This window comes from Indicator indicator, chromosome 5, assembly GCF_027791375.1.
Source record: "Indicator indicator isolate 239-I01 chromosome 5, UM_Iind_1.1, whole genome shotgun sequence".
Classification (NCBI taxonomy): Eukaryota; Metazoa; Chordata; class Aves; order Piciformes; family Indicatoridae; genus Indicator; species Indicator indicator.
Window position 1 is genome coordinate 10,133,735 of NC_072014.1, and position 24,176 is coordinate 10,157,910.

The 24,176-nt window shown below is 43.9% G+C and overlaps 1 protein-coding gene across 1 annotated transcript in view; it reads right to left on the reverse strand.

Moving 5' to 3' along the window:
- ABCA12 (ATP binding cassette subfamily A member 12) overlaps positions 1–10,139 on the reverse strand; it is an 88,074-nt gene extending 77,935 nt beyond the window's left edge. Inside the window, exons 1-2 of the mRNA XM_054380867.1 lie at positions 10,071–10,139; positions 5,606–5,699 (exon numbers count right to left, since the gene is read on the reverse strand). Coding sequence (XP_054236842.1) covers positions 5,606–5,699; positions 10,071–10,139 — 163 coding nt within the window. The remainder of the gene's footprint in view (positions 1–5,605; positions 5,700–10,070) is intronic.
- Between the last annotated feature and the right edge of the window lie 14,037 nt (positions 10,140–24,176).

Sequence of the window (24,176 nt, forward strand, 5' to 3'; positions counted from 1 at the left end):
CCAGAAGCAAATGGTGAAGGAGAGCTGGAAGTCTGATGTGTGCTTTTCTGTACAGAGAGTAGATTGAACCCTTGGAGTAGATTATGTCTTACATAAATACCCACAACTTACTCAAGTGGAGTGGTGTGTGTAGGTAAGCCACCATCCTAACTCCCTGTAATTAGCATGGGAACCTATTAATTTTTCCACTCTACTGGGAAACAAGATGAGTCCAGGTCCCACCAACTGTGAAGCAAACTTCTTTAAATTGCAAGCATCTTTTCAGAGCTTTCTTACCTCCAGAATGATATCTCAGAGTAAGGATAATGCTGTGGTCCACCTTGCTCCATGCTATCTGATCTCACACATCCTGACAGCCACAGCCCACCACACAGAAGGATTATCACAACTCAAGGTGTTTCTCTGTTAACTGTGGGACAAAGTTAGTGTAAGGATTTCTGCATCAAAGCAGCATGCTGGGATTGAGGCAGGGAACTGCCAGAGCTAGAAGTGGTTTGAAGTCTGTAGTTACACAGACCCACAGGGCAGAAGCCCCCTGAATTCATCTACCAGCACCCTGCTGCAAAAGCTGGAGGGGCAGAGGGATTCATGGGTGATAAGGACAGAGGGTGATAGGCACTGCCTTCCATGTGCTTGGCAGAAGACACCTTGCACCCACCACAACCAGTTGCCTTATCGACGTTCCCGGATTCGCTCTTTTCTTTTGAGCAACACAGAGTGGCCTTCTTTTTTGGACACTGCCCTGGCCAGGGTAATGCATGCCTCAGTTACCTCACATGGTTATAGTGCTTAGCACAGATGTCACAGGAAAGCTCCTTCTGCAGGCACAAGAAGCCACAGCCTCTCTCCTAAGGTATGTCTGATCTGTGCTCTGTGTTTCATAATGATTTTTCCAACCATCTCTGGATCTGTCCAAATTTTAGCTACCAGATTGAAGACTGGAGTGTAGCTCAGAGACTCTCCTATCTTGGGCCCTTTCCTAGGGGCACTTGACCCAAGAATGAGAGCAGAGTGCAAGTATTTTCTCCTAAGCAGTGTTGTGCCATGCAGCTCTGGCTCTAAACTAGGCCTGAACAGCTAATGCGGGGATTGGCAAACAGTCCAGAACTCAACTATCACAACGTTTCCCCAGAACACTGGCTGCAAACAGCAGCCTTGTGGAATCCCTCTAAGTGAATGCAATACACCCTGCAGCATCTTCACGAAGGTGATGAAACCTGGGTAGAAATTCTGAGCAGAGGTGAATGGTAAGATGGTTGGACTAGAAGATCTTAGAGGTCTTTTCCAACATAAATGATTCTGTGTCTCTATGTGCTTCACTGAGAAGAGTTCAGGCAATGAATTTCCAGGCAGAATTTGACGGATTTAAGACCAGACCTAACAGTACAGCTTCTTTCCATGAAGAAGGAAAAATATCTGTGTGTGAGGCATGGCTTTCAGAGCCCACTAGCTGTCCCTCAAAAAGGCAGAGGCATCAGTGCCCTGAGTCTAACAAGAGAGCAAGGTTTCTACTGCACCTTTTCCAGAACACTCAAGAGCAAAGTTTCTGAATGAGTGGACAAATAACCACACCCAAGAGCTTCTATGGAAAATAAGGATGAGTTCAAACTGACAGTAGGGGAGAGAAGGTGAACAGAAAAGGAAGAATATGGGTGTGAAGGGTGTGAAGGGTGTGACAGGGTGTGACAGTGCTACTTAAAGCAAAGACTGTAATTGGGCTTCTCTGTAGACTGAGTGGGTTGAGCCCTGAGGGACAGATAGTATCGCATACACCATTCCCATACCTGCAAAAACCTGTAGTGATGGAATGGGACTTTTGTCCCTACTCACTCTGAAAACCAAGTGATACAGGTGCAAAAGACTGGTAGGTACCATCACAAACTGGCTTTCACACTGCAGGCTTCCAGCCTGGAGCTTCCTATTGCATGTGTATGCCACGAAAACGTATTTCAATAACTCCTAGCAAATACAAAGGCTGTAATAAAAAGGTCAAAAGTCACAACTATGATGTGCACAGTAAGTTGGATGGGGATTTTGTGTGCTTAGACTCTGAAATCATCACAGGAACTTGGTATACAGAGAAAGAAATCTCTTTTTCATTTCTTCTGACGACAATCTCTGCTGACCTGGAAATACCTCATCAAACAGATGCCTGGCAGAAAGAAGTGAGGTGCTTTTTTTTCCTCTTAGATGCTTTAGCTGTGAAGAATATTATACATCAGACAAATTTCAGCTCCTTACTTTCCTCAGTTCTTAGTTTTCCTGCAAGCATCCCCTTGACTGGTGAGATTTATTTGGCATGTCATTTCCCTTCAGAGTTCAGTCTGGCACAAGCTTCCACTGCATTAGGTGCTATGCAACATCATTCAAAGCAAGCAAATTGCTCTTGCAGGAAGCTCTTGCCACTTGTTCACTCTTGACTGATATCTGCTAGGTAATATCTATACATAATCCTCAATCTATTGAATGTGTATTAGACATCCTTCAGAAGAACTTACTGTCTTGAATCTGAGCTGTTTTAATTGAGCAAATAATAGATTTAATGATATTTCTGTGACCCTGAATAGAGGAGATAACTTCACAGAAGATTTTATTCTGTAAGCTTATCTCTAAGGCTTCCAAACTCAGCATCTAAGCAGCTTATTCTGCCTCTGTGCCATTGATTCTGTGCTTCCTGACTTTTCTCTATCTGCAATGATCTCTTGACTGTGGCACTGGAAATAGCTTCTTGTTACTACTTAATGATTTTGTCTTTAAAAGCAGGCACTGGAACTCAGCATAAAGTGGATTTTATCCCTTTTTTTATCCCAAAATGACAAAAAAAACCTCCTGTAATAGTTTTCCTAGATGTGTCCACTTATATGTGTGTGGCCACACTCCTTCTGATGCCTCCCAGGATATGGTTGGCCTTCTGGACTGTATGAGTGTACTACCAGCTCATGTTGAGATTCATGTCTACCAACACCCCCAAGTCCTTCTCTTCAGGGTTGCTTTCAACCTACTCTGTATCCAGTTCATGTTTGTGCCTGGGATTGGCCCGATCCAGGTGTAGGATCTTGCACTTTGACTTGTTGAACCTCATGTAGTTTGCACTGGCCCATTTCTCAAGCTTGTCAAGGTCCCTCTGGATGGCATCCCTTCCCTCAAGTGAGTCCACCACACCACACAGCTTGGTGTCATCAGCAAACCTGCTGAGGGTGCTCTTGATTGTCATTTTCCATGTTTCTGAAAAAGATGCTGAACAGCACTGAGCCCAGAAGAGACCCCTGAGGACCTCCACTTGTTACTGCTCTCCACATGGACATTGAGCTGTTAACCACAACTCTGAGCGCAACCTTCTAGTCAGTTCCTTATGCACCAAGTGATCTTAAAGGTCTTTTCTAACCAAAACAATTCTATGATTCTGTGATTCTAAAACTTCTCTTGCAAGAGAGTTCCTATCACCCACTTCTAAGACAGAGAGACACCTACTGGCATACTTACTGAGACTCATTCCAAAATGAAATTCACCTTTGGAACAAAGGGAAAGCAGTCCAACGATGCTGCTCAATCCTTCCCTTTCCTGCAAAGCACAACTGATGGAGCTACTTGCTTTTCCTAAGAACATTCTTTTCAATCCATTCATTCAGAGATGAAACCATCCAGAGCAAACATGCTCCAAATAAATACACATTCAAACTAACAACCAAGTAGAGCAAAAGAATAAGTATTTTACCATCCATTTGGCTAGCTTGACTTAGCTGATCTTATCTGGCTTATCAAAGACAGGAAGTACAACCAATGGAGCAGCATGGGAGGACTACCACACTTGGAAACATCTGGGGTTTTTACAAAGCACAACGTGTCCTATCATGCCTACTCCAACTGGTTCAAGGGAATTCAGGAGAACTTACAATATATAACACGCCTAAATTGGCCTTTTTGCTGACTACAGATGGGCTGGTAGCTGAAAGACCATCCAACACACCAAGATCATTCTGATCCAGTAAAGACTTCTTGTGATAGTTCCAGAAAGTCACTTCTTGTGGCTTTCTATCCCTGTCTACAAAATGAAGTACACAAACCTTTAGTCAGATTAGGCTGCAACCTCTCTGTGACAAGGGCTATCCTAGTTGTATATCCACTATTTGTCACAATGTGGCTCTTTCTCACACATCCTACAGAAACAAAGACTTGTTAATCAAGGAATCGCAGATGTCACTGTCCAGTGGACGCACACATCATCCAGTATAGATCCCTCACAACCACGTTTTACCCATCTGATGGCTCAAACTCTGCAAGACAATTGCTTGTCTTCACTGCTGCCAGAATCTGCCTCCTCACCCCTTGCATCAGTCTCCTTGCCCTAAATATAAAAATCCAATATTGCCAGTGTCAGGGCTTTGTTCTTGCCAAGTTGATGACACCTTGATGCAGGTCACCCATGGTGGTGTTTCTCCAATGAATCAGATGTTGCAAATCTTCTAGTAAGGGCAATTTTTTAAGGCCTATTTCTACTGTGTGCTGGAAAATTATGTCTCTCACTGATAGCTCTCTGTATAGCTTTGTGATTTAGCACATGAATGTGATTCAGCAGACTAAATGTGCAACATTAAGCAAGGCTCTTGAATACACTTCCAGGGTCTCTGCAATGGTAGGGGCAAGGAATCCCTCTATTGAGCAGATAACAGAGTGCAGCTCTATGATTTCTCCCAACAACAACGTAGGCTGCCACTGAAAAGAGGGGCCCAGACTTTTGCTCACTTCCCTCCCTTGGGACTGCATGTGTGAGAGCGCAGAATCAGGGATGTAGTTCAACTGAAAGTTAACACTTTGAAAGGGAAAAATGCTTCCAATTGGATAAAATCTCTGCTCTGTTTTACCATATAACTTCATGAATAAATGTGGCCAGGGCTGGGAACATCTGATGGTGAAAGAACTCAATAAATCAGTGTAAGTTTTTTAGAGCAGATGCAATCACACCCATACTCTGAGATGTAGACATGTTCAGGAAGCAAGGCTTGCAGGCAAAACTGACTCTGTAAATTCTCCACTCATTTAACTACCAACAACTATTCACCCACACAAACTGCTGCTCTTTGACTTGCTAGAAAGGGCTCACACAGACCATCAGGTCACAGGAGCCAGAGGAGTTACCACTCTTCAGCTGAGCCTTAGTAGCAAAGCTGCCTAAAGAGGTGCTTTTTGCCTGTAGCACACACAAGGTAAAATCATTCATGTTGACCAACCTCATGCTTATTACTTCACCTTCATAGTCCCACTGGAAGACATTTTACTGAGTAAGATCACCCCCAGCTGCCCTCTTGCCCCTCAATTTATCATGTAAATCTGTATTGCTGTCTATAACAGCAGTATCTGAGTATCTTGATGAGACAGTTTTCTAATTATAAAACTGATCTGAAAAAAAACCCTAAGTAACAAAACCAAACTAGAAACAGAGATGACCTCAGAGGAACACAGACATTTTATTTACAGCATGCTGTGTCCCAGGAAACCTCCACTGCAAACTCCACAGAACCAAATTTGTAAAACACATCAAATTAACACATCAGTCACTGAAATGAGAACTAAATCCCAAAGACATAAAACCAGACCAGTTACTTACAGTTTGGCTGTGGTTCTGGAGGGAATTTGAGACGGATAATGGCCAAGATTATGAAAACAACCACGGGCCAGGAAATTAAAATGAACGACCATACCTATAAAAGAGCAATGAAAATATATGGGTTACGTTTGTCGTATTGATGCATCTCAGAGCTCCTCTGGAATGTACAAGTAGTACCCTAAACGAGTTACAGGACGCGTTGTAAATCACACCTCTCTTCTTATGCTTGCTATTAAAACCCAAGTATTATCTCTGCAGGAAGAAAAACTATGTAAGATTTCGAGAGCAAATAACAAGCCTGAGAATAACACAAGCCTTCCTGTGTTTCAGTGTGGCTGATAATTATGGGGGACAGTGTTTACACAGTTGGAGGACACTTCTGTGTAATAGCGAAAGCACGCTGAGAAGTGCAAGACTCTCGGATGTACCGCTTGCAAGATAAAAGAGCTGAAGTGCCAGAGGTTGGTTTCACTTTCAGTGGTTGGCACTGCTCAGATGATGGGTTAAGATGACTTTGATTTGATTATATCTCAAAATTAAATTTTTTGGCTAGGGAATTCAGGAGTCTGCAGCATTTTCCCCCCAGAAGTTTCAGTGCTCTTCACAAACTGTAGTTCACCCGTGGAGCTGAAACAAAGGATTTTCATAGTAAACATTGACATGACGTGGAGCTCAAGCATGATGAAGGAAAGGCTTTATGGAGTTGTGTAGGCAGACAACCGGAAAAGTCACTTTTAAATATCAATCACCAGGATCCTTCATATGAGCTCCAGACCCCAGCGACCTATGTCCCTGGCACCTTTCTGTTTCCAGACTGTAACAGTCCATATAGATGAGATGAGATGAAGAGACATGATATAAAATTGGATTGGTGTGTTGGAAAAAAACGTGAACATTTATAGAGCTCTTGTCTCTGGCACGACAGTTGACTGTTTCAATGGGTGAGAATGAAGAAAACACAGTCAGCTAACCATCTAGTATAGAAACCAATCTAGGTAAGAGGCCCAAAATCAGTGTTAAAATTACCAGCCTCAATTTTTTAAGCTACAGAAATGCAGCTTTCCAAATAATCAACTGCTTTTGCACTAGCTGGCTAGCTTGCTACCATGTTTACTAGGTTAGAGTTTTCAATCCATCAGTAGTTAGGCTCAAACTACACAGTGCTGCAAAATTGCTGTGCTATCTTCATGCCAATTTCACAGAATCACAGAATCAGCCAGGTTGGAAGAGACCTCCAAGATCATTGAGTCCAACCAAACACTCAACCCTACCTAATCAACTAGGCCATGGCACTAAGTGCCTCATCCAGTCTCTTCTTAAACACCTCCAGGGACGTCGACACGACCACCTCCCTGGGCAGCCCATTCCAATGGGCAATCTTTCTGTGAAGAACTTCTTTCTAAGATCAAGCCTAAACTTTCCCTGCACAGCTTGAGGCCTCTTGTTCTGTTGCTGGTTGCCTGGGAGAAGAGACCAACCCCCACCTGGCTACAACCACCCTTCAGGTAGTTGTAGACAGCAATAAGGTCTCCCCTGAGCCTCCTCTTCAAATTTCTGAAACTGCAAATTTTCCTTTCTCCAAAATCATCCCATTTTTCATCATTGTGTTGCCTTTTTCTGGTGTTTTTTAGATCAACACATATTACCCAAGCCTATTTTTCCAAAGCAATTCCAAGTCCATAACAGTGTTTTCATTTCCTGTAGCACTTAGTGGGACATAAGAACAAACAGACAGAAAAACAAAACCTGGAGAGCAATTCAGTTCCACTTAAAGATGGTTGTTTTACAGCGGCTCCATCTCTATCAACCCTGATGAGGTGGCACAGCCATGAAAGTAGAAGCAAGATTCAAGCCCCAAAATAGGCAGCAGAGAGAGATCAAACCACAAGGAACCTCCTCACACATCCCTTCAGGGAGGGTACTCCTGTAATTTCAGCATTCAGCAACATTTTAGCTTTTCTTGGAGCACTGGAATGGGCTGCCCAGGGAGGCAGTGGAGTGACTCCACTGTCCCTGGAGGTGTTCAAAAATCAAGCAGATGTGGCACTTTGGGACACAGTCTAGTGGTCATGGAGGTGTTGGGTAGGAGGCTGGACTTGATGATCTTAGAGGTCTTTTCTAACCTTAACGATTCTATGATTGACAGACAGTATTCTTCCTGCCTTTATATATACACTGCTAATTTATAACAAGATTCAGGAGTGAAACTAACATCTTTTGCTGTTTTTTCTATATCACATGCTTTCCCTGTAATCAATCTTCACACAGGCTGCTTACCTCTGATTAGTTCACATGCAGACATTACTATTAATGTATTTTCCTTGCTTAGTACCACGTAAAGCTAAATTAAAATTAAGGCCTAACAGCACAGAAACTGATATTAGTCAGAAGCTGCCTAAAGGAAGGGCAAGAGATCTGTCACATTCTTGAGGCAAGAAATGAATACTGATTGTTTCTACTCAAGGAAATCTTTGTACCTTCCCCTTCTGAGCTGAAATGGTGCTTACACTCCCCACTTTCCCAACAGCTCTTCCCTTAGTATCTCTGTCCTGTGACTTAATTGGCTTTAATAGTAGCTGGGCACATCAGTTGCAACATAACTGCATTCCCACTGTCCCGAAGTTTCTAGTTAACAAAAACAAGATAACCACCCTGGCCGAACTGCTTGCAGGTGGAACATGTTGACACGAATGGAGCCATAACCAGCCTCAGTTTGGCACTTGGGACACTAAACAATGTTATGTAGGTTACATAATCCTTTGGTTGCTGGATTTTTTCACTGCTAAAAGTAGATTTAATTGCTTGGTATCTCTGGTTGCAGGCACATTCTCTCCCTCCTGCCTCTGTTTAAATAACCAAGCTGCCTAGAAGTGACAGATGGAAAGCAAAAGAGTGGTTTGAGTTGGAAAGGACCTTCAAGATCATCTAGTTCCAAACTCTGTCATAGGCAGGGACAGCTTCTACTAGGGCAGATTGCTCAAAGCCCCATCCAACCTGGCCTTGAACACTTCAAGTGCACGAGAAGTGCAGGGGGCACCAATTTCTCCAGATCCCCTTGGTACACAGGCCAAACCTTGCGCCCAAGAAATCTGCCACCTAAACTCGCAGTCATTCCTTTCTCAGTGGCAATAACCTGTGCTGAGGCACTCCCTGGCCATGGATGCAGAGCTTCTGCTGGTATCAACAAATGGACTGTCAAGGAAGCTGTAGCTCTCTCCATGCTGCAGCCTCTCCAGGGGCTCTGCTGAGAACTCACATATGAAACAGCGTAAAGCAAAAGGCAGAAGAAAATGTGTTTGCTGGCCTTGGCAAGGCTGATAAACAGGAGGAAAGCACTCAAGTCTGCAGGGGGGAGCATGAGAGCTGTTTGGTGCCAGACCATTCCATGACAGACCAATTGGCCCTGGTGTGGGCAGCCAACACTACTATAGCAGCAGGAACCCCCTTCACGCATTACCAGAAATTGAGAGGCACAACAAAATGCTTCCCTTGAGAAACAAGTATGCTAAAAATAAAAGCTTACTAAAAGCCTGGTCTGTAAGTGAAGTCACATTACACAGGTCAAAAAAAAAAAAAAAACCAAAACAAAATAAAACAAAACCCCACAAAACTACACACACAAGCAGGAGGCCAGAGAAATCAGTATATGTTTGGAAACATAGATCTTCATACCCTCTCTAGCCTAAGCAAGGTCCCTAATTTGGATCAGGAGAAGGAAATGAAGAAGTATTGCAGGGAATGCTTGCCATAAAATAATCAGTAATGACCAGATTGTTATTTTAATTGACATTTCAATTCTACAGAATTGATATTTCAACTCTGTAGGAAACCAAAATTAAAGCAAGAGAGACTGTATGGTCACAAGTGCAGGTAGGGCTTAGGTTAGCATGTACTCTGGATACACAAGAGCTGAAAGAGACCCAAGCCTGATTTTAACAGGTAGTTTATTAGGATTCCTCTGCATCTCAAAAAAAGTCTCCTGTATTTTTGGCAGGAGTGAAGGATACTTTAAACTGTACAGCATGTCCCCAGCTCCTGTGGAGGATCACAAAGGGTCAGATGAACTCAAAAGCTGAGGAGTGGAACAGAGTGAGCAAGAATGCAGAAGCATATAGAAGAGAAGAATGCAGAGGCCTTTCACTCCATCCTTGTATCACACCCTCCATGGCAATTCTTTTCTGTTAGCATCTTCTGCATCTGCCAAGGCTTCCATTCAACCAAAGCAAGTTTAAAAACTGTCACATCTGTCCTGAACAGGAGATCCAACACATGACCAAATCACTTTGGCTTAAAAAGACCCACACCTACTTTTATGCCATTCCCTTCCTTCCCCTCTGCCTCTATTCCCAGCCTGGTTTAATGTGGTGAGCTTCCTCTCCTGCAGTGCCCCCTTACTCCTCAGCTCCCGTGCTTTCCAGGCTTTCCCTTGGCTTCCCCTCTTCTACTCCTTTATTTTCACACTCACCGGCTGCCTCTTGACACTCAGCCAGTTCTTCCACAGGAGGATCCTCAAGTGCTGGGAGAGCGCAGCCATCCTTGGCTGACTCAACCAAAAGTGAACGGGCTGCAGATTCTTCCTCCCCGGGCTTAGGAGGCAAAAGCAGAGGCTCTAACCCAAACGGGCATCCAGCGTCCAAAACCCAAGCCTCTGTCTCTTCCCCACAGCATAGCTCTGAAGCAGCTACTTCATCCACTCTTGGCTGCTGTAGTTCCAGTAACCATAGCTCTAGTCCTCACAGCAAAAGCTCCTAGCAAATTCAACAGGTTATTCCTCTCCTGGCAGGCAGGCAGGTAGGCAGGCAGACGCAGTGGCCTGCCTCCACTTGTGTTAATTACAATATCCAGCCTCTCCTGGCTGCCAGTGTTCAAGCCCTAACTGATAAAATGGATAGCATTCCAAAAAGATGCTTCTGCTTAAACAAAAGGTGATGCATGCCTCCTCCTCCTCCCCATGATGAAACTCCCTGTCTGCCCACATACTGCTTCTGCTGCAGAGGTGTCATCAACAATGAAGAGTTAGGCTGCTTGCCAGGCCAGTCTGACTTCCCCGAGTTCTCAGGGAGTGGCTGGGAAGAAGAAAGTGTCCACAGCTACAGCTTGTGTCTTCCTGACATTGCTGATTTGGAATTAGCAGGGGTTAATACTTTTGAATGTCTGAAATCCACCCATTCAGGGAAATTAACTGAAAGGGTTAAAAATACATATAAATGAAAATCCTAGGGACATTTTGGTTTTGGGGCGGGTTTTTTTTGCCTTTTTCTTTCTCTATTTTTGTTTTTTTTTGTATTATTGTTTTTAATTTTTTTCTCAGTTTCCTGCATCTTCCCTGTCCTCCAAGAGATCAGTCTTGAGCTTTGATATTGAATCACTGATGGAATTCAATGTAACACATCAAATCCACTGGGAATAGGATTTCAGGATCAGACCCCACCAAGATTTCAAAGTAGTAGTGTGGCTTGAACACTGCTATTATTCAACTGATCACTGAATTTTTCAAGCTAGTCTAAGTTATCTAAAAAAACATAGCTAGAGATAAAAAGAAAGAGAAAGTTGCAGGTACAGAGAGAAGCAATGACAGCAGAGGGGACTGCTCATCACACCAAGGACTAAAAGAAATATGAGATATAGACTTGTTTGGTAAGCTCTAGTAATCCAAAAGAGCTCTGGGCAACCTTGGGAGAAGAGCACGTACACTCAAGTACTCCATCTGCTAACACTGAGATCACAGAACCTTAGAACGCACTGGGTTGGGAGAGACCTTTAAAGGTTGGGTAGTCCAACCCCCCTGCAGTAAGCAGGGACATCCCCAACTAGATCAAGTTGCTCAGGGCCCCATCCTCAAAGCATCTAGGTAAGTTATGGAAGACTTCAGTGCTCACAGCCTATTTCATGAAAGAGATATATGGCATCTCTTCCAGCCATGAACTTTGTGCCTTAACATTTAAAAACGCCTTGAATGAATCTGTGCCAAACTTTACCCAGGGACAAAAGTGGAGGTGGCAGCCCTGCCATCCAGAATGATCTTAGAGCAGAGGAACTTTGATCTAAGGGCAGCTAAAATATTGAGTGACAGTAAAAGAGAGAGGGGAAGAGAGAGATGTGGTACTCAGTGAAGGGAAACAGTTTCTCTGGATTGGTTAGGAAATACATCAAAGGTGAGAAAAGCAACAGAGATGGAGAAACCCTCATCCCATAAAACTTCAGCCTAAATAGATTGGACATTCCACTGGTGCGAGTAGAGCTGGAGCTAAAATTAATCTAAAAGGCTTCCTTGATATAGTTTTGAAAATAAACCCAAATGTCTAACCTCCCAGCTCTACACTCACAGTTTTTTCTACCAAATGCCCTTAGGAGAGAGAGGGATCTTGCTTGGGTCTGTGAGTCAAGAACAAGCACTGCTCCTCAGAACATGGTTCTACTTCAGCTACATGTAAGCACGGCCAGACTCATTGCATTTGGTCCAGATACTTGCAAATTTGATTCACTTCCTCTCTGGGGCTATAAAAGGAAATCCAAATATAGATAATTCTGCTCTGAGGGGGTAAGAGGGAAGAAATTTATAGTTTTACCATTCACTGCTTTGCCAAGGTCTTTTAAGGCAAGCGTCTGATTGCCTCTTTTTGGTATTCAGTCAAACAACTGTTTCAAAGGAACACTGTGATTTGGATAATAGTTTTCCCAAGCAAATGCACATCCTTACTTCCTTTGTGAACTGAGTCAACAAACATTCCCCTTGGGAAGTACCCAAAGGGTAATTTGTTTGAGTTCATCACTATAAGACCAGAATAACTCAATGTCAGTTGCCTCTCAGAGCACCTGCATTCAACTCCCCAAACACCACACTGTTCCAGTTTGAGAACACAAGATGAGAACTTTATTATACATTCTGGATTTTTAATTCCTTTACTTAACAATTCCTGCAGATGGCACAGGAGGCTGTGCAACCACATGGCTGCTCCCAGGCAAAGTGACCAGCCTAGACAGACGGCCCAGTGACCATGCAAATGTGCATCTAAGCAAAGGGGGAGAGGAGGGAAAGGCCAAATTCTTCCTTCTGCCAATAAATCCTCATTTAGTTTATTCCTCTGGTTGAAGAACTAGGGCTGTTCTGGGCTGAAGGGCAAATTGTTGGTTCAGATCACAGAGAAGAAAAGCAGAATCTGTTTCTGTGGCCATGAGGCTGAGGAAACCCTCAGGGGAGCACTGAACTGTGATTTCATTCAATGCAGATCTTTAAAGACATGACTCATCACAAGTACTTCAGTGGTGGTTGCAGCTTATGAAAATGCCAAGCAGGGGCTATAACCTCCAGGCCAAAAAACCTCTCCCCATGCACCAACTCACAGCCTGAGACCTTCCCTTAGTTCAAATAGAGTAGATTTTCTTTCAGTAAAAATGAACGCAGTCATGTTTTCCAGGTGTGCCAAGCTACCTCTATGAAAAGTGAAAACATAAGGTTGTGATGTTAGAATTGGCACAAGTTGCTGTAACCATCACAGTTGCCCAGAGAGGTGGTAGATGCCCTAGAAACATTCCAGGTGAGGTTGGACAGGGCTCTAAGCAACCTGACTAGTTGAAGATATTCCTGCTCATGGGGGTGGTTGGACTAAATGACCTTTAAAGGTCCCTAACTACCCAAACCAGTCTATGATTCTATGGTTCTAAGCCAGAATTGGTAGGAGAACAGGATAAACTCTATTAGAGAGTAACCTGCAAGAGTGCTGGGAACACGCTTGCAGGAGGGCATGCTCTTTTAGGTCCTGCTGTATCAGGGCCAGCAGCTGTGTGCACCACAGGCAGCAGCACTGTGCAATGTGAGGTGGGGATCCATGGGTAGAGTAAACTGTCCTGAGGAAATGCTGCTGTACAGGGCAGCACCAGGGGTGCAGGGTGCTTGAGCAAATCAGAAATCTGACAGGGCAGAACATTTGCCCCTTTGAAGTCAGTGACAGACAAGAAAGAAAAAAAAAATTCTGCTGGCTACCAAGGGAAAAAACCAAAGCATAACAAAAAACCCCAAATAAAACACTAGTCTTGCAGTGACTGTGCATACTACAACTAACCAGCAGCAGACACCTCCACAGGCACGCAGGCAAACAATGGTTAGGTGCCCTCAGGGCAACAGAGAAGAAGAAATCACGCTAGCAGTGAGTGAAGAAGCATAACCAGATTAACTACCACGCCAGAGAAATACATGCAAAGCTGAATGAACTGAAGATCTGCAAGAGGAGCAATGGGGCAATGCTGTGACTCATGAAGAGGCAGGACTCTGAATCTGGTACTTTCCTTAAAGTGTTTGCAGTGTCTTTACTGAGCTTAGCTCAGAAGCAAGTCCAGACTGTGCAACAGATGGGCTTTCCTCATGGCTTGTGTAAGCTAATATTGACCAAATGTTTGACACACTCTCTTTAGAGATCTCAGAGATGCTATGCATTGGGCTTTAGCTGTGATCCCTTATCCACAAACCAAGCCAGGGCAAGGACTGCTGAGTGAGCAGCGTTCCACCCCACACTCCTGTCTGTAAGATGTAGGGCATTTGCTTTTACAAGTGCACACTTATGTGTCCTGTTAGACAGCACTTTGCTCTAGGACTCATGCACTAGCAAAGTTCTACAAAACACAAAACTCACCATTTCTACCAAAACCTAGAGATGAGAGCACGACAGAGCAAGAAAAGCCTTCCTGCAATAAACACAACTAATTTTTACCTCAAAGCTCCTGGCTACTCATTTTCAAGAGCAGCCTTCAAACCAAGTCCAAATTTTAGGATGCTCTGAAACCGGAATGCAGCACTGGGGAAAGTAAAAGTTAAAAAGTCCATAGCCAACCTGAAACACTGCCTTCCTCTCAGGCAGTGAAGCAGTTGCCTGAGGACTTGACAGCATTAGGCAACATGGTGCACCGTGATGGATGATGCTGTGAAATGGTGTAAGACTGCTGTGCTAACTGGAGCACCATTTGCTGAACGACAAAAAAGACTTTTGCTGAGCAGTCTCCAGTGAGAGACGTCACATATTTTCTGGGTTGCTCCAAATTCCTTCCAAAGGCATGGCAGGAACCTAAAGATGTCAATTCCTCCATGTTTCCTGGGTACCTAATTTCAGGCAGCTGAACATAGCATGGGTTTTAGAGAGATGCTCACTCAGCTTTTTGCAAAAAAATGTGGAGTCCTCAGAAGAGCTAAAATAGGCAGTAATGGTTTTAGCCACTGTGGAAACTGCAGGTGATGTGGCACCATGACAGTGCCACTGCCACCAGCAATTCTGTCACTTCCACAATTTATTGGTGATTTCCACACACCCTCCTCCCCCCGCCACATTAAAACACATTTGCAAAACAGCCCCTACTGGGAACAGTTTTCCCTCCAATGATCCACAGTCATCAACTAGTTTGGAAATACAAGGATATTGTCACACAGGCCCCACTCCAAAGGGTTCAAGGAGAAACATGCTGCTGATTTTTGGCTCAAAGTCCTCGGATACTAACTGCTTATTTCTACAGAGCAGTCTTGTTCCCAGGAACAAGACCCTAAACCAAGTACAAGTTTTGGGATACTCAAATATCAGAGCAGTCAAGCACCAAAATCAAAAAGTCTGAGCTGCCTGCAAATGAATTAGAGGCACCACAGGATTTTCAGAAGGGCTTATCATTTTTTTTCTCTTATGTCAACAACATTCTGCAGGAGCAGGTTTAAAGGAACTTTTGCTTTTAGAGCCAGGGTGCTTCTGCTCAGCACTGCAGTGTTACCAGCCAGCCCTTTACCCTACTCATTTGCTCCTAAGGTCACCTTCATCTACATCTGGTCCTAGGAAACCTACAGATTCATGAATCATTTCCCACCACGCCCAGCATCTGAGGACTTTATTGTGAGGCTTCCATGTGCACACCTACCTTGCTTCAGGCTGCTCACAGGCTGGACAGTGCCCCTTTTCCACCAGTTACAAACTTCTATGATACCAGTCACACACAGCATTGAATCAGGATCAAAAGTTAGTTAGAAAAGAGTTGTGAGCATGAGTAATAGACAGTGAAAGGCAGCTACTCCTGACAGATCCTGACAGTCACCAATATCCCTTTGTACAGTAAAAGTTCACCAGCAGAGCCATGCACCCCTTGTCTTTCTCTCTGTTGTTCATCAAATAAGCCCAGCAACACATAGGTCTTCAGAACACACATTCAAGCTCACTAACTTGAAGTCCCTTCTGCTCAGTTGTGTGTGGTGCCTCCTTAATTAAAACTCTCTCTCAAAATTGCTATTCTGAAGGCCAGGGTCTACCTTTCAATCTCCACAAACCTTCTAAAACCCAAGCCTTGCAAGTGGGCTTTACTTGGCGCAACAGCAGGCATGCCTGGCTTGCTGCAATCTTTGCTCAAGAGCCTTGCTTTGTAAGAGCAAGCAGATGACATCATTGCAAGTTTCATTAGTACATCCTTTAACCCTTCCTCCAGATTATTAACAATGTTAAAACCAGACCTAATGCCAAGGCTTGCAACAGGACATTAGACCGCTAGCAGCATCCGAATCCTCTGACATCTCTCATTTGTCATTCTCAGTGCATTCAGCTAGCTCCCAATCTGTGTGGCAATGCTCATGTCCTGTCACATGACCCTGCACAGCTGACAGATGGACTAATTAGAGATCCCACTACTTATGGTAAGACTGATAACAAGGTCAAAGCGAGGTCACTGTGAAAAACTGGACATGACTTTGCAAAGAACAATGGATGTTTCCAAGGCTGGGGGCAACCGTGCCTTCCAAACCAGTGTCCGCAGAGCTGCCAAAAAGCCTCCAACAAACCAGCTTCCAAACTAAAAGGCCTAAAGACAGACTGCAAGGATAAGGAAACAGCAGAGGGAAGATGTGCTTGTGATAACAGCTACATCATGAGTGTGCTGCTCTGTATGCAACAGAAGCATACATTTCCTGGAAGATTATAACTATTAAGCTCAAAACTAAACATAGTCATCCATACATGATGGGAAGACAAACTCTCAGTCATGTGGCTATAGAAAATATTTTTTTCCTTTTTTTTTTTTCTTCCATAAGAAATGCAAGACGAGCATCACAGATTGTAGACTTGGAAAAGTAGAAGGAAATAACACCAAGAGAGTGCAATACAGAACATGTATCAACAAAGCAGTGATCACCAATACTGAAAGAGGAAACCCATCTTGCTTTTCCCATATGAAACTGGGACCAGCTAGCAAGTGTGCTTATGTAGGAACAGACATGCTTCCACTGAGCCTGAAATAGTGGGCTGGAAACACAAATACATTGTCTGGGTCAAGTATAGATGAGTGTAGATGCCCAAACAGCTGTCTAACTTGCAGATCATGGGGCAAGACATTCTTAGGAAGGTATTTAAGGATCTTGACAGCATAAGGTTATTTCAGGTCTAAAGACATCACTGAAACATGCATCTGATGAAACCCTACCAAAACAGGGGTAAAATAGAAATTCAGCTTGTGCAGAGGCTACCACTTGATTTTATTGAGCTATTCAAATGAAAAACCTACTTAGCATTATGAAGACACTCAAAGTAAAGATTTGTTTAGCTCCAAGCAACACAGAATTATGGGATACACAACGCTGAGTGTATCTGATGATAAAAAGTCCTTGGCCAAGCACCTACCTTCATGGCAAACCATTTCAAAGTCCCAAGCAGCTTCAGCAAGAGTCCATGAGACCTGGCTAACTACAGAAGCCTAGCAAAATGGAATACATCACTAAGGTGCTGAGATAAAAATAGTTAAAAACAGAAGCAGAATAAAACCAAAAAACATAAACTGAGGCTACTATAGAATCATAAACCACCTCCTTATAGTAGAGTTTGCTAAAATTTAGTAACTGAGTTACAAGAAATGTTTCCCCCCACCGTACCTGGGGCATTCACACATGTTCCTTCCCACATGGATTTTCTGTTACCTAAACAAGCACAGGTTTCTCAGTTCAGGCACTGAACTTACTACCTGGTGGTACATTTCTGTGAAATATCTACAAGTTGGATCATTTCTGGGGGATTTACCCTTTGGCATAAGCTGAATGATTTAAACCAACAGGTTTGGAAACTATGGGGAAGGGCAAACAAAAACCCCCACGGATTCAATTTCTAGCAGCAAACAACAATCTGAGAGAGTACTCTAAAGAGATGGAATCCCTACAATCCTATTTAATAGATTTCTAGGGTGTCTATCCATCACCAAGGCACCTGGGTGTTATTACAAAATCAGCTAATTATAAACCACACCCTGAGATCTAAACGAGTATAGGGAGTGCTGATGAGTAATGATAAGTTACACAAGGCCTGTCAGCCTCCTAGAGCTGGGAACTTGCTTGCTCTAGAAGAAAAATAAGTGTTGTAATAATCTTATACAAGCTCTATGGTCATGGAGCTGTACAGACAGAAGCAGAGAAGGGCTTGCTCACCTAAAGATTGCTTTTGAAAGTTCCTAAATTTATTAGCAAAGGAAAGCTTAAAGAACCTTTTCCTCTCTTTGAGTCTTTGATAAAAGATGGATGTCCCAGAAGAGGGTTTGATTCTCTGACTCATACAATGGAGGTGGACAATGTTCATTGAATAGGCAAGGAAGGGTGGACCAACCTGTGGCTTAGTAATCAGCCTGGGAGAGAGTGCTCATCCCTCCTTTCCCTAATGGAAAGCACCCTTCCTGAGAGAAAACAGTTCCTTCATAGAATCCTAGAACTGCTTATGAGGACTTTGCACGAGAAGGGTGGATTATAAGGCATGCTCTGAGTTTATGGCCCCTATTCCAAAATCTGCCTGAGCACAAGGCCTTGGAGATCTGGGGAGCAGATGCAATACATGTTCTGAGGAAGACAGTGGCTCCCTGGGGGGTGCTCTAAGATGTGATGCCATAGAGCCAGGCCTCATTTGCAGACCTGCAGGTTGTAATCCCCCAGATGCTTGCCACCAGTATGCCTGCAGTGGTTGGCGCATGATGTGCCCTTATCCTGGGAGTAGCCCTTGATACACACAGAGCTCTTTAGATCGAATATGCCCATCCCTCGCTAACCAAATGGGCAAGATCCCACTCTAGATTTAGACCTCTGAGACTTGTCATTGCTGGACTTACCTAACAGCATGCCACAGTTTATTTTGTAGAAGGAAATGACAATAAGACAAAATCTAGAGCTGATAATGCGACTTTGACATCACCTGGAAGCTCTCTTGGGGGTGGAACAGAGAAAGAGAAGTTAAACTCAAGTACTAAGGGCACGTCAAGTCCAGCATCTTCTGGACAGCCACAGATAGTCAATCACACCCAAAAGAAGCCACACTTGGTGGGCATGCAGCGATCCACCACACAGGATCTCCTCAGCAGGTCAGACAAGTCCTGGTTGTACTGGTCTTACTGTATATGCACAGCAAAGCTGAAAAGCAAATTGTCTGGAGCCAGCAGCCCAGGATCTCTGGATGTCTGGCAGACTGGGCACATCCCCCCAACTGTTAGTAAGGTTGTTTGGTGTCCTGTTGGTCCAAAGTTCAAGACATCCCAAATTATTTGCTGGGTTTTGCAGCTACCAAGTCGCAGAACCAGCCAGAATTCAAATCACTTTATCTGGATGTCTGCAAACCAAAACCAAATTACTTTGTTTGTTCCTTCTTGGCTTGCTGTTTTTTTCTTGCCCAAACAAAATTTCTGTCTGAAAAAACCCTTCAATTTATCTAAAATCCCTAATCCCCTAGATGCCATTACTGCTACCACAATAAGAAATACGTTCTGTAAGAAATTTATAGCCATGAAAAGCAGCTGGACCAGGGGTAAGAGAGGAGCACAGGACAGACACTGTACCTGTGCATGAAGATAATTACCTTTCAACAGGAAGTTACAGTATGTCTACAAAGGGCCCTGAAGAGCTTTATTGGTAGTATTAGTATCATTATTTAGGGTCCAAAGGACTGCCCTTTGCTTGTTTCAACAGACATCAAAGGAGGATTCATCAGTGTCTTCCTCTCCATTGCCAGAAGGTAGTAGCAATAACAGTAATTGGGGCTCTTTACAGTCAAAATGCTAATAAAAACCATTCTCTAATTACTTAATAATGAGATGCTTGATGATGCACTGGAAGCAACATTCGTTGCCTCCAAGAAAACAGAAGCAGCATCAGATGTCTGCTGGAGGAAAAGATGCCATGAAGTATATGAAGTGCACTCTCTGTAAACACTGATCTATGTAACCTCTTGAAAGGAGCTAGCTGATGCCTTGTTTCCAAAACTACTTTCAAGACAGACTGTAACATGCATGTACATACATGTACCTCACTAGAAATGGGTGAACGAGCCTCACTTTGTGCCATTCTAGTAATTCAAAGGCAGCAGTAAGGACTTCAGAGGGATTGTGATATTTACCTAGGCTACAACTTCTTCCTAGAAGTTAAATTAGAGGATAAGTATGGAGATAATATCCAGGGTCAGCCAGGCGACGTGGCAAGGCATTCACCTGCTCACTAGTGCAGGCTGTTTGACTTGTATGAAGAAACCTAGAGAGCACAAATAGCATAACATGCAATAGAAATCATCAACCACCAGATCAACCATCTCTCACAACAAAAACTTCTCCTCTCAGCACAACAGCAGCAATATCAGGAGTCAGTGATATCTAGACACTGGCTTGCATGACTACTCCAGCTATTGTAGAACTAACATTCTGTCTTCTGCATATACTTGAAGCAAGTTAAGCACAGATTAATTTGGAGAAAGGGTAGAATAGCAATGGTTGCCCAAGAATGCATCATTTTGAGACAGAAAAGATCCTGGGGGATCCATTAATGTAAGACACTGTGTTCCTACACCACTGACTTGCTCAGTACCATATATTAATGCCATTGATGCAATGTCTTACAAGAGTTCCAAATTTCCCTTCTTTCACAGGGAAATTTCACAAATTTCATGGAACAGTTGAGGAAAATCTTTATTTAAAAGAAAATTCTTTATCAAATATTGATTAAACTCTTTTGGGGAAGGGAAATAAAACTTGACAAAAAACTTTCATGCATGTGAGAAGGTGGCACAATTTTCCCATACACACACTCTGAGGTGAGAGCACAGATAGTTTCAGCAGCACCTTTCCTTGAATATTGAAGTGTACCTGTAATTCCACACATAGCTGTGGCTGCAATCCTTAGAGTTAAGTATGTTCAGTCCCCTGAAAATAAGGCAGTCTGGGAGCCTTCACTTGGTAGTAGCTTGGCAACTCTGCGTTCAGGTGTTTTGTAGTAGCAGAGGGCTTCACAGACCATTTCTGTGCATGCAGCCAATTTAGGTACACTTAGGAGTCACTCTCTTATCACCCTTCTCCCTGCTGCTGAAGAGAAACCCAAGCTGGGAGTCCCACCACAGTGTGGGTAGTTCAGCCATGACCTGTAACACAGATGTGACCTCTCCTTTGAGCTAAGCAGGAACAATGCCAGTGTAGCCATGGTGAGAATCATGGTGTATCAGCCAACTACAGGCACATGGCCAGAGCTGAGGTGTTTCTTGGAGTATGGGAAGGGCAAAATCACACCTGCCTGTAAAATCCCCAGAAGAAACCATCTTAAAATGTATAGCCCTTAAATAACCTAAAAGCCCCATTTATACACATGCTTGAGTTACCTGAGTTACAGGCTACCCACTTCTGGCAAGGAAAGCTTGTGATGGCATCCTTGCAAGATTGGGGAACCAGATTGTGGGAGCCAGAGGCCTCTCCTTGATGGCAGGAAGGCACACTTTATGTGGTGTGGATGCAGTGCAAAGCACCACAGAAATCAAACTTTAATACAAACTTTAATTAGCATGAATTCATTATTGGGGGAAGCTGTGGAGTCAAGCATCATCTCCTTTTTACATAAGAAAATGTGAAAACCTCACACTGCCTTCTTCCTTTGCCCTGGACTGAAAGTTGGGGACTTTCAGACAAGATTCTGCTGCACATATTGGCTTTGGGCCTTTTTTTTCCCTGATTTTTGGGATGCCCAAGAAGGGTTGCTGGCAGTTACTTTTTGCCACAGACAACAATCAACAGCGATAAAACCAATTCCAAATGCAGCTTGGATCTAGTTTCAAAACCCCCTCATGTTCTCTGTGTGTATGCATGCACAATTTAATTTACTGTGTCCACAGAACTGCATTTGTAGGACTGCATTTATTTTTTTCTTTTTTAATCTCCAAGGCAGTTATCTATAACAGTGAGAGTGTCACAGGACAGCATCACTTGCAGCTCCTGCACAATTCAGCCTCCAGCCTCCTGCCTTAACAACCTATGCGACCCAGTGATCTTCAGCATGACACTCCTTACATTTTATTGCTGGCTGGAAAGATTTGTTTTGAGTCCCTTCCAGTGCCAGAGGTCTTTATTGCTAAATAGCCCTGGCTGTTGAGTAATGCATGAATTTAATGTACTCATACTGTAGTGCCCACTTGGAAGGTAGTGGAAATTCAATGTAAAACTGCAATCACCTCTCTCTCTCTTTTTTAATTTTTTTTTTTTTTTAGTTCTGTCTCTGGATTTTCTCTTTGCTGTTTGTAAACAACTTCTGAGCTGTTTCCTGTGCTGTTGCAGCTCTTTATGGAGCAGACTGCCACCTCAGTCCTGCTCAGACACATGAAAGCAATGATTTAGAGAAGGGAGGGGCAGTGGCAAATCTCTAAAAGCAGCATCTTCTTTGTGCTGCTTTGACAAGACATGAAATAGTCCCCCTCTTCCTGACCATCTTGTTAGCACTCCAAATCCATCCACAGAACAAAGGCTTGTTGGTAACACTTCAGCTGTCTGTTTGGCAAGATGCATGTGGTGAGGATAGGGAAAGATCTTATGAAGAAGAGCACCAAAGCCCATGTGGGGACTGTTTCATACCTGGAAGAGGTCAAGGAAAGTTTCTGAGGGTTAGGCTTTGGGAAAGGAATAGAAGTCATGCTTTGAACATTCAGCATCATAGCACTCTTGAACGTGTAACTGTTGCCTCTGGTACTGGTTTCGAAAGGAAACAAAAAGCTTCTGTGACAGCTACCAGCAGTGACAAGAGCGGAGCTGTATTACTACTAGGGGAAAAGTGCCAAGTCTGCAAAAGTGTATCTGAATTTTTAAACAAGTCTGTTGGTGCTTTTCATAGAGCTCTTCACCCAGCACTCTACACTTCCAGCAGGAATACTGACAGTTTACTGGGAGCAATTCCTGTGGTTTATTTTGAAAGAACATTTGTGGTTTGGTGGTCTCAGTTATTTCAGTTTTCCCCTGACGTTCCTGGTGCTGGGATCTGGGGTATAAGTGGGAGAACTGTCTTTCCTTAAAGCAAAAGATACATTTTCAGCCCCATGATCAAAAAGAAATGCTGAAAAACATAAACTCTAAAAAGATATGGGCATCAGAAAGATCACATAAAGCAAAGATGTCACCTTTTTTTTAATGATTTGGGGTAGTAAACTGAACTTCTGGCTGTTCCTCTGGCCGTGGCAGATGACAAATTTTAACCTAAGAGTTATGCTCCTATGATCAGTGAAGAGAAGCACACTATGTAGCTACTCAGTTAACACTCCAAATCTGACCACCAAACATCGCAATAAGCTGCTCTCAAACGAGTACAGACTCAGAATTATTCGCAGAACTAATAACATGCAACAACTTGGCATCCTTGGAGAAAACTGCTGTTTTCTAATGGGCTTTTCATAGTGAACCCCAAATGGACAAAATTAACCCAGTAAGGTCAGTCCAGAATGCAAGACCACCCCTGACCTTTTGTAACCTGACTTTTTTCTAACAGCTACTTTCTATCAGGCTATACTGTAAAGCAGCTTAGCTTTTATCCTGGTGGCTGAATGAAACATCCCTGCTCCACACATTAATGCTACACAACTCTTATCACATGTCTTAAGTGCTGGAGAGATGGCACAATGCACTTTCTGCTCTTCCTGAGATGAAGAACAGGAGTGTTGTGTCTTCTAGGCCTCTGAGAACATCTTCACTGCAGGAGAGAGAGATGGGAGAGGAGAGGAGAGGAGAGGAGAGGAGAGGAGAGGAGAGGAGAGGAGAGGAGAGGAGAGGAGAGGAGAGGAGAGGAGAGGAGAGGAGAGGAGAGGAGAGGAGAGGAGAGGAGAGGAGAGGAGAGGAGAGGAGAGGAGAGGAGAGGAGAGGAGAGGAGAGGAGAGGAGAGGAGAGGAGGAGAGGAGAGGAGAGGAGAGGAGAGGAGAGGAGAGGAGAGGAGAGGAGAGGAGAGGAGAGGAGAGGAGAGGAGAGGAGAGGAGAGGAGAGGAGAGGAGAGGAGAGGAGAGGAGAGGAGAGGAGAGGAGAGGAGAGGAGAGGAGAGGAGAGGAGAGGAGAGGAGAGGAGAGGAGAGGAGAGGAGAGGAGAGGAGAGGAGAGGAGAGGAGAGGAGAGAGAGGAGAGGAGAGGAGAGGAGAGGAGAGGAGAGGAGAGGAGAGGAGAGGAGAGGAGAGGAGAGGAGAGGAGAGGAGAGGAGAGGAGAGGAGAGGAGAGGAGAGGAGAGGAGAGGAGAGGAGAGGAGAGGAGGAGAGGAGAGGAGAGGAGAGGAGAGGAGAGGAGAGGAGAGGAGGAGAGGAGAGGAGAGGAGAGGA